This window comes from Daktulosphaira vitifoliae, unplaced genomic scaffold, assembly GCF_025091365.1.
Source record: "Daktulosphaira vitifoliae isolate Bord-2020 unplaced genomic scaffold, ASM2509136v1 Scaffold_3, whole genome shotgun sequence".
NCBI lineage: Eukaryota > Metazoa > Arthropoda > Insecta > Hemiptera > Phylloxeridae > Daktulosphaira > Daktulosphaira vitifoliae.
Window position 1 is genome coordinate 41,778,130 of NW_026099574.1, and position 14,108 is coordinate 41,792,237.

A 14,108-nucleotide genomic window follows, 5' to 3' on the forward strand; every position below is an offset into this window, starting at 1 on the left:
GATAACTGTTCCATTGTTTTTAAAATGTTCGCTCTGTCGTCCACGTCTAACCACCACTCAATGTCGCCGACACGGTAAATATTGAGACATATACGCCAACCACACAAATTGATTGACTTCTAAGTATATTAATTCCGATTTAGATCGACCGGCATCATATTGAGGCGCGTTAACTTTGTTCGAAACGACATGTTTGAAGTCGTCATCCCCCTCCCCCGTATTTCTCCGCTCAAAATAAAAAACTACCGTTCATAATCGCACATGAAATCTAACGACACGCCCGTATGCAGCAACATAGCATCGGATGATAGGCCAGGACTCGTAAAATGGTACACAGGTTACAAGTTATATTTGTTTAGACATAAAATTAGTAAAAATATTGGCTAATATAGTGCCGTCACTTTTCCGATACAGATCAGAGTACATTGTAATGTCGCCAGACGTTTTGAACGTGTTCGTATTCGGTGTTGTCCATACGAATTGTAGTTCATTAAAAAACTCGGCTTCTGACCTATGGCGGCAGAAGGGTAATCAACCCCTCCCTCTCTACTCGTCATGCATTGGCATATATGTACACTTTAACCCTTGAACGTTCGTATAGTCTCGTGTTTGATGTGCCGCACCTCTATACGCAATAGCTAACAAGCATTGACACCGACTCTGATGTTTAGGTACATTGTGTACCTACAGACATACATGTGTGTATATTGATACACACATTAGAATATATTGTGTCGTCAAATATATTTGTTTTAAATATATGTTATTGTTATTATAAGTATTTACAGCTCAATTTAGTTTAAACATAAATACGACTTGGGCTCGTGTAAAATTGCTTGTACTTCCACTCATCCAGTAATAAAATAATAATTTTACCCAATTTTAAATTGAGCCGCGTATAACGTAATAAAATCGAAAAACAAAACGGAAGAAGTTTTAAAAACTAGTACTGTAGAAGGGTCTTCAAGCCCTTATTCCAATTCTGTGTTTCTAGTTACTAAAAATCAATGAAAGTGCAGTAAAAATCAAGAGGGGCCATATTAATGCGAAATTATAATAGGCTTTTGCAAACTTAATGAAATAATTTATCGTTAAAACTTTTCTTTGCCAATAATTAGTGATGTTAAAATACGGTATTTTATTTTTTCGTTGTATAATTTCGTACAAAACCTCGTGACACCTTTAAATTAGGGAAATGAACACTGAATAAACTTTAAAGAGACTTTATGTAACAGAACCTCAGTCAATTAAAACAACAGAAGTCTTACATATTATTTCTTAATGTGATCATTTACAAATAAAAACAAAATTATTACACATAGTAATAACTATGGTTTGCTATTGATAATGGAGGTAATAAGTTTAATAAGAAACATAATATAAATATTGTACAGTTAAAAGCTTTTATATTTATCAGTAATGAATAAAACTGGCGTTGAATAGATTTAATTCCGTCGATAATCAACGTAAATACGTAGTTTTTGGATAACATCGCACAAATCGGTTCCACAAGGAGTCCAATACAGCAACAATAAAAAGTTTTTAATCATTATTAATGATATTATAATTGAACTGAAGTTATATTTATTTTTCAAAACAGTTTCCCTCTTAATTTCTGTCTATCTTCGTCGTCCTTTTTCTTTATTGCTTCATTAATTTGAACTAATAGACGATTAACAGTGCTTTGCATGGATGGATCTAAATTAGCCAACTGTTTTAAATCTTCTTTAGCTTCGTCCATTTTCCAAACAGAAATATTTGCTTTACCGCGTCTAAACAGTGCTTTGACGTTATCTAAAAGTTATTCAAATGGTCAATTTAAAAATAATGGTCTTCTGAAAATTTAAATATTCTATTTATACTTGGATTATCATTCAAAATATTTGTGCAATGTTCAATAACTTGGTAATATTCTTTGGCAATAAGTTTGCATTGAGCCAAGTTCAATAACAATGGAGTTTTAATGTCATTAAGTTCATTCCATTCATTTTCTCGTGGTTTAAGCCTTCCTTACAAAAAAACAACACTTAAAAAAAAAATACACAACACATATACATGAATGAGATAGATTACTTCATCATAATTTGCTCTAAAAATCCAAGAGCTATCATGTATTTCTCCTCTGCCTCTTTGTACATCCCTTGATTGTAAAATTGATTGCCAGTTTCTTTTAATATGGGAATCTGCTTTATCTTCTCTTCTTCGTTCATTAACCACGTATCTTTTTCAAACGTTCCGGGTTGTTCGACTTTCAATAATTCTTTAACAGAATAATTCTTTATATTAATCACACGTTAAAATAAACAATAGTTTTCTTAATTAATAGAAATGTTTGACTTTCGAACTTAAAATTTAAAAAATCAAACCAAACTTTTTCTTTAAGCTAGTATATTCAAATATCAAGCTAAATTAATTTAATAATGGTATAAAAAATAAACATTTTTTCCCTGAAAATTATTAAACTGGTGCTCGGTTCGATTAAATATTTGGATTGTTAAGTTTGGTTCAAAATCGGGGTTTGTAACATCGCTATTATACTTAAACCCCCCTAATGGTAGATCATTGATACACTGGAGTATGGTATAGCATAATTTTGAGATGATTACTCAATAAGTACATTTTAATCAAAATGTTTTAAACTTCATGAATAGTGAAAAAATTACTAAGCTTCTTTTGCCGGAGACAAACACGCCTACTGTTGATTCTTTTAGTTTTCAGGATACTTTTACCGTATCATTAGAATATCAATTAATTTATTTTTGCCAATACGTTTACAAAGTTCACATTTTCTAAGTGTTTCAACGGTTTAGCTATCAAGGTCAACGCTGATATTTTTTCCTACTTATAGACTAGCCTTACTATATAATGTAATAGGTTTGAGTTATTAGTAATAACCTATGGTAAACTCCAAATCGACCGGTTCTGCCAAAAGACTGTTGAGGTCATCGTATCCAATGCCATTTTGTTGTAATTGAGCTGTGCAGCAATGGCTTGTTGTTTTTGGTGTTGTAGAACGACCGGCATCACGTAATGTCTTCGAAACAAAAGGATACGAAGATACCAACTGAAATGTGAAAATGATTTTTTTAATTGGTGTTTTATACTTGTAAAAATTTTAGTTGAAAAGTTTAATATACACTACATATTTTTCATTGAACAGTAACACATAATATCTCAATTATCCAAAATTTATTTTGAAAATTGCTTTACCGACATAATTGTATTTTAATTTGACATTCAAGTTATGTGTAAAAACACAAATTTAAGACATGTATCGTTCAATTTGAAAAAGATAAAATAATTAACTAGTATCAAGAAATAGAAATTAGTCTTAAATAATAAATACATACAACTGATATATTTTTTTATGCTTTACTTTTTCATCGAAACAAAAATACATGTATAATTTAAATAGATTAATTTCCAAGATATTATTTTCATACAATTAATTTACTATTTTGAAAGAAACTATGTGTTGGTAGAATATTTGCAGTTTTTATTGTTATTGGGTTCGCATTTGAAAGATAAGCACCGTAGGCACCAAATTCTGCCCCTACACCCAAAGAAAATCCTCAATCAAAATTGAAAGAGAAATTTTATCAAGGGTTTATGATAATGTTTTATTAATACAAACAAAATAACTATTCTTATAAATAATTATTGTTCAAGACAAGAAAAAAAAATATCATATTGATAAATATATCATTGATTCAATAGTAATGATATATTTATCAAATTGAACAATGAATTTATTATATAGATCGAGGTTTTTCTCTGGGTGTATACAACATGTTGAAGACCTATAGATTTTATTTCTTGATTTGCATTTTTTTTTCACAAATATTTAACATTTAAACACTATTATTATGGAGAGAACTTTTTCAAAGTTGCCGTTTTCAAACATGTCACCCGAGACACATGTACTCGATGCCTCTTGAAAAATGCGAATCTGATTATTGTCACAGCTAATTTAGTGAGTAGATCGTAGTGTATTGTAGTTATGTTGAGTTAAATAATTACTGTTCCATTCACGTTTAAATCTTCATTGAGGTTAAATGTACTATTTCATTCAACGTTAAAATTATTAAAGTGCAAGTGTTCTTGATGAAATCTAGTAAACAATGCCGTTATGTCAGTTCATTAACATTTAAACAATTTTTTTGACGAAAATAATGAAATTAAACTTAAAATAATTATAACAAATAATTAAACTTCTGGTATATTATAATGAGTAACTATTAAGTATCTGTTACGGTTCTAATATTTTTAGGCGAACAATTATATATGCAACTTTTTCGGTTACTAGGTATAATCGAACATGAACATCTTCAAATTTGAATTTTAAAGGAATATTGTGAATTTTGCGGATGTCTTCCTACAATGTATTTTTAACGATAAGATTATTATCATTAAGTATAGTATATAATTATTAAATTAAAATAAACAAAATGGGACATCTCGGAGGATAAAAAGCTTCATTTTCTACGGGTAGTCTAAGTTTCAAAATGAAAAAATAAAATAAAAGGTAGTATAATTAACACTCATCTGCCATTTTTATTAAATTTCAATCAATAGACGTATTTATAAAATTTGCATTATTTATATGCTTTTATAACCGTTAATAAGCAAATTTTATGTTGAAATAACTAATTAGTTGATAAATAATGAAACTATAAGTCACTCTTAAATAGCTGGTATCAATTCTGTAATTTTATAAAATGATTAATATTTATTTAAATGTATAACATATATTTTATAACGTGAAATATTTTATGTTTAAAACTAATTGTACAAACCATAATTATCTCCGAGTTTATAATTTATTATAAAGATAAAAATAATTAAATATACCAGTAAAACGCATAATAAATAAGTTGAATACTATTAATTGGTCATTAATAATAATATATATTTTAAAATATTATTATTTAATCTCACTTATTATATCATTAAAAATAAACCGAGTGTTAGTCAATAAGTTGAGTAATAATTATTCAAAAACTCGTACTCTGTAATTTTTACAATTGATAATATTACCAATAATTAATTTAAAATAATAGATATGAAAGATTCCTTAACACAATTATGATGTAATTAAATTTTACCTAAGGAAAATATTTCGATTGTAATATTAAAATTTTGTTTTAAAATCTAAAATTTTCAATTTTTTAACAATTATAAATTAATACTATTAAGGCAATAATATATTTAACTCTTACGACACATTTTTTCAGCATCATTATAAGTACAACAATCTTTAGTTTAAAAGCAGAACGGAAATAATAAAATATAATTTTAAGTTCAAGTATAAACAGTTAATTTTACTACAAAATGAAAACATGTTAATAACATCCTGTTAATTGTAGGTCGCATAAACATTAACCATTAAATTGTGCCCAGAGCTAACTTTCTCTTAAGTTCACTATATTTTATTGTACGCTTATTTTATTAAAGAGTTAAGCATCCTTTTACCAAAAATTCATGGCGACATTTCTCAAGTGGCCACTAAAAAAATAACTCAAATAGTCATTGTATTATGAGAATAAAACGTTTAGGTTATCATAGATTTGATAACTCTTTATTTTTTTTTTTTTAACACAACTCGCAAGAAGTATCTTCAAAAATGTTCAACACTATACAACTAACGAAAAAAACATTTTCATAGAATTTATCGTTATATAATTAAAATTATTTTATAATTTTTCAAGAAAAAGAGTAATATTTTAGAAATGTTAGAATGACAAATAAGTAAATGAAAACAAAGTGACTAACGAATCGTTCAGCAATTATATTTTTATTTATTTGGTACAAACGTGTTTATATTAGATAATTCATTAAGTCTAATTACGAATACCAAATGCGAACAATTTAAAAATAAATTCATCACAGTATTTTTTTCTTAAAGATTTATATAATGTATTGTAAGCACCATTGAAATTACAAAAACATTTTGTATGAAAAAAAAACCCACACCTCATTTATGAATATATCTATTTAATTTAAACAATAATTACAGAATTTTTCGCTAGTAATAAACTACTGTGTTACTAAATAAATTTACTAAAATAACACATTTAAACAAATAAATAATGGTTTAAAGAAAAAACGACCCCGTCATGTCAAGGTTTGCACTGCCAAAACGTTGTTAATTATCGTTTGAAGGCTACGATAAATATTAGAACCGCACAAACGACCCTTGATTTTTAATGGATAATAAATAACTAAAAAAAACGTCACTGGCTATTTCTAAAACGTCATTTTCCATTATGATTCTTTACGTTCATAATATCTTCTGTGCATTTCATCGATGTTGGACAAGTACCATGTTCCGGGGAATAGATCAGACTTATCGCAGATAGGCACATATGGCGCTTGGTGTAATGATTTTTGTCTTATGTCTAACACCTCAGTAAACTTTGCGGGAGTCACTTGTATACGGCGCTCCAATTTGTCAAAGCTTTTTTTCAAGTTCTCTACGAGCGCTGGCAGCGCAACATTATTGGTTATCTTAATGGAATACATGGACGACGCCAGTCCCGATCCATACGAGAACACTCCTATTTTCTTACTGACCAGTTCGTCCACTGGTATGGACACTAAATAAGAGGCCAAACCGCCATAAACTGATGGCGTATACATGTTGCCGACGCGGGACGCCAACAGCAGCGACGGTTTGGTCTTCCGCTCGAACGTGTCTTTACTGCGATCCATGAACGCCTTTTCCACGTCACGGTCAAAGTAAGTGTCGGCTAAGGCGATGTTAGTGAATTGCTCAAGCCCGGGGTACTCTTCGTACTTTTTATCGCTGTTAACAAAGTCGTTCAAGTACAGCCGAGCTAACGACTTTTGTACGAGTTTGCAATATGGCGTGTGAAAAACGAACGAGTCGAATGCATTCAAATTTTGTTTGGTTTCACATTTATTCAAATAGGACTTGTAACATTGGTCCAGTGCGTTCAAATAGCACTGAATGGACAATTTGCCATCGACTACTGGGTACTCGGACGTCAAGTCGGGCTTAAAAAAATCATAGGCGTGATTCATATATGTACCCCTGAGACCCCTTTCTATCACTAAGGGCGCGTCTGGGCCAACAATCATAGCTACAGCGCCCGCTCCGCCGGTTGGCCGAGCGTTGCCCTTAGCGTAGACGGCGATGTCGGCAGCTACGACGACGGCAAGGCGTCCGTCCCAAGCACTGGATTCGATCCACGCTAGCGCGTTAAACAAAGCGGCAGTACCACCGTAACACGCATTGGTCGTGTCAATACCCTCTACCCAAAAGTTACCACTAGGTTCAAACAACTTCATTAGAGCAGACTTGACGCTTTTAGATTTGTCTATAATAGTTTCGGTTCCTACTTCAAGGCGACCAATGTCCGAGTAGCTGATGCCATTGTTCTCGACCAGTTGGCTAACAGCGGTCAAGCATAATGAATTTATGTCTTCCAGGTCTGTGCAAAATCCCATTTGCTTTTGTCCCAGACCCACCGTGTATTTTCCTTCGGATACTTGGTCGTAGCGTTCCAATTCCGTTTGGTCGACATACAGCGATGGTATGACAAAATGAATAGCGCGAATACCCACGTCTTTTGGCCAACGGTCCATGGTTATGGAAAATTGCTCACCAATCTTAAATTATACTGACCTGTCGTTCAACAAAAAAACAAACAAACACATGGATTTAATACTACAGTCAATCACTAGCTAATGTTGATAGTTTCCAATAGTAGACAGTTAATAAATGTTCAAAGTTGTGCGCATTTAACAACACTTATGTAGAAGGTTAACTTAGTTTCACAAACAACAGAAGAAAACAACTACGAAAACATATCTTATAGTTAGTTATGAAAAAAAAAGGTATTTTTTAACCCGCAATTGTTATGTAATAGACATGATCTGTCGTCATTTTCTTTTTACATGTTAATTCTATGGAATAATATTAAGTACAATGGTTCTGACAGTCTGATACCAATGCAAAACACTATGAATATATTTGAACAGTTCAAACTTAACACTTAAGATGTTAAGATAGTAATTTTAAACATTGACGAATTTTTAAACATACTAGAAAGTAATAAACATAATAATGACAATTTTAAACTTTTTAATTTTACGCACTTTTATTTTGTTTAATTTTAACTATGTTCGCTTTATTATAAAAAAATTAATTTTCACACAATTAAAATTGTGTTTTATTAAATAAAAAGTTTATACAGCGTGATAATGATAAAAATCGTTGCATATATATATATATATATCTAATTTTTTTTTTTTGAAAATATAAAATTTCATTAAAAAAATTAATTATTTATTCGTATTAAGATTACAAATGTACTTATAAACATTTCATAGATAAATATTAATGAAAGATAAATACAATGTTAATGAAACATTGAAATACAATTTAATAATTTATTTGCATAAAATTCTATTTATATAATTTAAAATAAGTAATTTAGTCATTTTTGTCCTTAATAATAATAAAACAAGTGAAGAATTAAATATTCTAGGAGTAAAATTTTTCTTAAGAATTTCTTAAAAATTGATAATCCCAAATTGAAAATTCATTTCTAGATTAATTAAAAATTTAATGAGTATGAAAAATGTAAGGATACTATTTTTTTTACACTCATTTTTTACAGGGAATATTTGTATTTCTTGACAAAATAAAACCAATGCATTTTAATATGAGTTAATTTTTTTATTGAATGTACTTGAGTTAGTATAACACTTTTACCAACATTTTAATATCTTAATTTTTGAACTAATAACAAATTGATAGTACTCAGAAAAAACTGTAAAAATACAAAAATTTGTAAAAAAGTTTATGTATTATATATAATTCAAAAAAATAATTTAATTACATAGGTAAAATGATCTGAATGAAAAAACGGTTGGAATATATTACGGTATAGCCATTGTATGACATATTGTTTTATCAATGATCAAATAATTTCTTTGAATTGTGTATGACATTAATTTAAATTTACAAATTTTTTACTAAGGCAGTTCTGAGATATTATATTATTATTATAATAAACTTGAATTAAAATTTCATATTTATTTAAGGTTTTCATCATTTTCATACAAAATGTAAATTTTTACAATTAAGATATTAATTAATAAAACATCACTATGATAAAATAAATTATATTTTTGTGTTCAATTCTAGCTATACAAAATATTTAATAAATTAATACTTCAAAATAAGTAGTAGTGTAAAATTAAATTTCATTATACAAATATAGATTAGAGACGAGCCCTGATGAGTTTATTTTACATATAGCAATAATACCCATTTGATCATATTTTAAAATGAAACAATTTTTTTAAATGTATAATCTTATACTTTAAACTGTACGTAAAATCGGTTAGGTCTAATGAGGATAAATATGATTACCTAGAATTCAACTAGAGTTTTAAAAAAATATATTTTTTACATTTCTAAACTAATATATTTATAAGTTTATCTAAGTTTGAAATTTACATAAAGTAACAATATCATTTTACTAAATAAATAAAAAATGTTAATAATTACTTTATATAACTTAACTTTTGTAATAGCATATAAAATCATCTATTCTGTATAAAAATAATTAATTTTTATGATTTAATCATGAAAAAATTATCATATTAAAAGTAAAGTTTTATTATTATTATTATTATATATTAAGGTCATATCTAATAAACGCTGGTATTTTATTAAAAAACAATTCAATTGTAAGCTATAATACTTCATTTTAAAAATTATTTTATAACTAATTTTTCATATCTTTAATATGTTTAAAATAAAAAGTTTTAGAAAAACATTTTTTTTCAAAATTTCAAAAAATTTTAATGAAAATCTACATCTTGAAAATAATTATAAAATCAAATGGTGTATAATAATTCACCATAATTTAACCTTACAATTTATTAAAAATTAAATTTGTACGGAACAATGATAGATACTTACACTTTTGTGAACAACAAATTTAGAGATTTCTCTTTCACGCATTGACTTTAAAATTGTTTCCCAGACTTCTAACTTGAATTTTTTCCCTAAAACTATTTCCATGTGCTTGGGCCATTTATAACTATCATCAATTATATTACCATTAATTAAACGAGTTACAAAGTGGAATGATACCTATATTGAAAAAAAATACGAATTAAATAAATACATTTTACAAATAACTTTTAGCACTTAAATGATGAGTAATTTTCCGACTTACTTTTGTTCCGGATGAGAAAGTGGGCTGATCACCAATGCCGGGTGTCACGATCGTTTTCTGTATTTTATCGTTGAGAGTGCTTTCCATACTACTTTTACCGTAAGGCCGAAAATAAGACTATCCTGAAATCATATTGTGAGAAACCTTGACCTTAGAAATTAGAATTCAATGACCCTCACTCTACTTCGAGACTTCGTTTTTTCGAGTTAAATCCAGTTACTCTTATCATTTATTGGTTATTCAGGGTGATAAAACACGCCACGAAACATAACCAAAAAAATAATTGAACATATTGGTATATGGTTACATTTAACTCGCAGACATACTAGCTAGTTCAATTAATATATTTAAATTACTGATCTTTTGGTAAAATTAAAAAACCTCTTGGTATGGCTCTGATGTATTTATTTTTTTAATTAAGCATATTCTTTTTTTTTGTTTTACAGTGCGAATGAGCAATGCAACCAATGCAGTGGCCTAGGGCCTCAACTTAAATCCAGTAACGGTTGATAAAAACTAGAAAAAATGTTTTCTTTTACTATAATCATTTTTAAAAGTCCCGGCAGCATATTAACATTCTGCACACGAAATGTAACCCAGCAATAAATTTGCCTCTCTGATTGGCTACTCATTATTTATGATAACAGTTGATATCAGTAAACTATTATTATTAATATCTAGAAAACACTAATTTTATAAATTATTTATAAATATATTATTTAAAAAATGTAATAACAGAAATAAATTAGTGCGATTTTGCATTAGGCGTACAGTTAGTTATGTTTTGAAGTATATTTCTTGGTTTCTTCTTAAGGCGATTGTTTTCTGAAATTGCTGGTCTACTTAAAAATAAAAGTAACATGTTTGTTTAATTGACAAATGGTATTTATAAATTATACTCACCTGCCAAAAGACGTTTGCTTCCTTTTGTTATGTTTGGTTTCCTCCTAGAAATAGTGGTTGGCTTAACTCTTATTGTTGCACTATCTATTAGTCTTTAAGGTAAAGAGGTTCCTCCAGCATTGGCTAAAAATGTGTTAAACTGCCCTTCTGATTTTATTTTTTTAAATCTATTTTTAAATTTCAGTAAATTTTGATTGATCCTCCATACTTAGTATTATTATTCAACAAAATTTGATTGATTTCTTCTATTATTGGCAAACAAGTCTTTTCTGAAATAGTACTTTTTTCTTCAACCATATTGCCAAAGATGCTATTTTCATTAATATTGTTTTCTGTATTTTCTATTACATTTACTGGTTTTAATTTAACTTCTTCAACTGTCAATGCATTTTTATGAATAACCTCTGATGGTAAAAGATCTTCATAAAATGATGTATTTGGTGTTTTATTACTTAATGCTAATGGTGCAATTGAATGTTTATCCTCTATTGTAACAGGAGGGAAATTAACTCCAACTTTATTAAAAAACTTGTATACAATACCTTGATGTTTACAAAACTTTCCATACATTCTAGCTGTACACGAACAAATATCTATAGATGGCATAACACAATACATCAACTGTTTATTTTTTTGGCTTGGTACATAGTATTCTTCATTATCCACTTTAATATCTTCTTGGGTCACATAATCAGTTAATTTTGTAATTTTTTCAAAAAATTTACGAGCAGTTGCATTTCTATCATTTGAAAACTCGAGAAATTTTTTTCTATAATAATGTTCCAAATTGGTACAACAAAAATCAATAATTGAAATAACATTGTATGCTTTAACTCTACTTAATACATTTTCCTAAAAAATTCTCACTGAAACTTCACTAAAGTTGTTAGTGTGGTGGCCTCTATTTATGTGATCTCTCCACACTAAACATTGTATAATAATTAAAAAGAATGTATTAAATGTAATATAAATATTATAAAAGTAATTATTTCATATGTTGTTCATATTTTACCATATGAACCCCTTGACCAGTACGCGGACCTAAATTTAAAATCCTCCATTTATCATGCCAATTCTGTATAGTTCTATATGTTGGGTTCAATCGAGCGTTTGCAAAATCCTCATTGGAATGATTATTCATTGCCATAACACTCTCATGGTAACTATAATAGAAATTATTTTTGAAATATTAGCAAAAATCCTTAAAATGTTGCATTTAAAACTTTAAAAAAAAGTGTTTATTTTTAAAACTACTTAATTACATAATTTTTAAATTCTGTATTTTTATTTTATGGATTACATTATGCATACAAACCAAATAGCTTCAGTTATAGTCATTCCATCATTAAAATATTCTTCAAAATTTTCTCTGAAATTAGGAAAAGCATTTAAGCATTTTAAAGCCTCTGCTGTATTTATGTTGTGATTGTGTTCATTAAAAATTGTAATATCACCTAATAATTTTTCCTATCCATACATAAAATAGTCAATATAATAATACAACTACATTTAAAAAAATGATATTCTCACTACTTTTTATCATTTTCAAAATTTATAAGTATTTTTTTCAACACTAACTAAATGTAAAACTGTCTAAATTTTGACTTAACTTTAAGTGTATTGTTTCCTTAAATGGATTATACAAAGTCACATTTAAAAGTATGGAAATTAGTGTAGCAATCAATTTCAAATATTATTAAAATAGTTAAAAAAAGTCTATTATATTTTCTACATTATGTTTGTATATACTAACTTTAATGTAGGGATCAGTTTTTCTAGTTGAAACAGAATCTAGCTTTACCACAACTTTTATTTTGGCTTTACACTTAGTGTTTTTAGATTGTCCTCTTTTATTGTGTTCTTTGTCAACTTTATGGTAAGAGCTATGATGACATATAAATAATTTTCTATGAAACAGTTTTAAAATATTATATTAGTGTTAATTATTTATTGTATTAATCATAATTCAAAGAAAAAATTTATTTACTAACTTGCACTGAATGTAAGTTCCATTTGAAACAGAAGAACGGACATTCCATTTAGTATTAGTATTTAAAGAAAATTCATAAATCCAATTACTAATACTTGGTAAATCTAAAATATTTGACCTAACCAATGTATATTTTTAGTTAGATTCAATAATTTTATTGTTAAATGACGAAGGAAGGTTTTCAGAACTTATAACTGGATTCATTTTACATACAAATATAAAGGAAATATTACTAATAAATATTATAATAATAATTATATATAAATAATAATATATGAGATAATTCAAATATGTGCATTAAATTTTACTTAGAGTATTTATTTGTAAAAAGTTAATCAATTAACTCATACAAATATTTGTCCATTGTTTAAAACAATTCTTTTAATCTTTTTTTAAAACAATTATGAATTAAGGCGGCAAAATTCAAATTGTTATCATAAATAATGTGTAGCCAATCAGAAAGGCAAATTTCTTGCTGGGTTACATTTCGTGTGCAGGATGTTAATATGCGTCCCGGCACTATGTTTCTCGGTGTTCCCTTCATCATGTTTAACTAGTGCTTACAAATACGTAGTCAAAATAAAACTTTTATAAGGGAGCTTAATTTAATGTCCTCCTCATAGATATATTTTTATAAAAGCAATACATTTGATTTTTCTAAGTTTTTGGAATGCCAAATGGCTAAACCTCTAACCCAAAACACAAACTCTTTAGTGATGTCATGCGAGATAAGGACTAGACACAGAATAGATAAAATCTCATTTATTCTGTGGTCTAAAAGTGCTTATGACTAAACCACAGTCCGGCTAGTGATGAGTGTATTTAATATTTTTTTATAACACTAGACTTATATCCTAAGTGGATTTATCTGGTGTTTGGACATAGGTTACCAATCATTTTTAGCTTCGATGCGAAGCTGAGAAGGTATTGGTTTTACTAAGATGTGTTTTTTTTTTTAGCTTCGATGCTAAGCTGAGAAGGTATTAATTTTACTATGA

At 27.9% G+C, this 14,108-nt stretch overlaps 1 protein-coding gene and 1 pseudogene across 3 annotated transcripts; both read right to left on the minus strand.

Annotated features, from left to right (window-relative positions):
- Positions 1 to 1,345: 1,345 nt before the first annotated feature.
- LOC126902704 (hydroxymethylglutaryl-CoA synthase 2) lies at positions 1,346 to 10,442 on the minus strand. Of its 3 annotated transcripts, XM_050680272.1 has the most exons (6): positions 10,218 to 10,442; positions 9,959 to 10,132; positions 2,896 to 3,064; positions 2,074 to 2,260; positions 1,863 to 2,005; positions 1,346 to 1,794 (listed from the first exon to the last, which is right to left on the minus strand). In XM_050680272.1, exons 1-6 carry the CDS (start codon positions 10,302 to 10,304, stop codon positions 1,592 to 1,594), a joined length of 963 nt encoding a protein of 320 aa, XP_050536229.1. In that variant the 5' UTR covers positions 10,305 to 10,442; the 3' UTR covers positions 1,346 to 1,591. The 3 variants fall into 3 exon arrangements, with proteins under 3 accessions (XP_050536229.1, XP_050536230.1, XP_050536228.1); XM_050680273.1 differs by lacking the exon at positions 1,346 to 1,794 and having other exon boundaries at positions 1,863 to 2,009; XM_050680271.1 differs by lacking the exons at positions 1,346 to 1,794; positions 1,863 to 2,005; positions 2,074 to 2,260; positions 2,896 to 3,064; positions 10,218 to 10,442 and adding an exon at positions 5,769 to 7,648 and having other exon boundaries at positions 9,959 to 10,106.
- Positions 10,443 to 10,539: 97 nt separating this feature from the next.
- Positions 10,540 to 13,314, minus strand: LOC126902171 (uncharacterized; annotated as a pseudogene).
- Positions 13,315 to 14,108: the final 794 nt, after the last annotated feature.

Excerpts from the sequence above, each read along its gene's own strand:
- LOC126902704 (XM_050680271.1), bottom strand. The coding sequence starts at position 7,608 with ATGGACCGTTGGCCAAAAGACGTGGGTATTCGCGCTATTCATTTTGTC.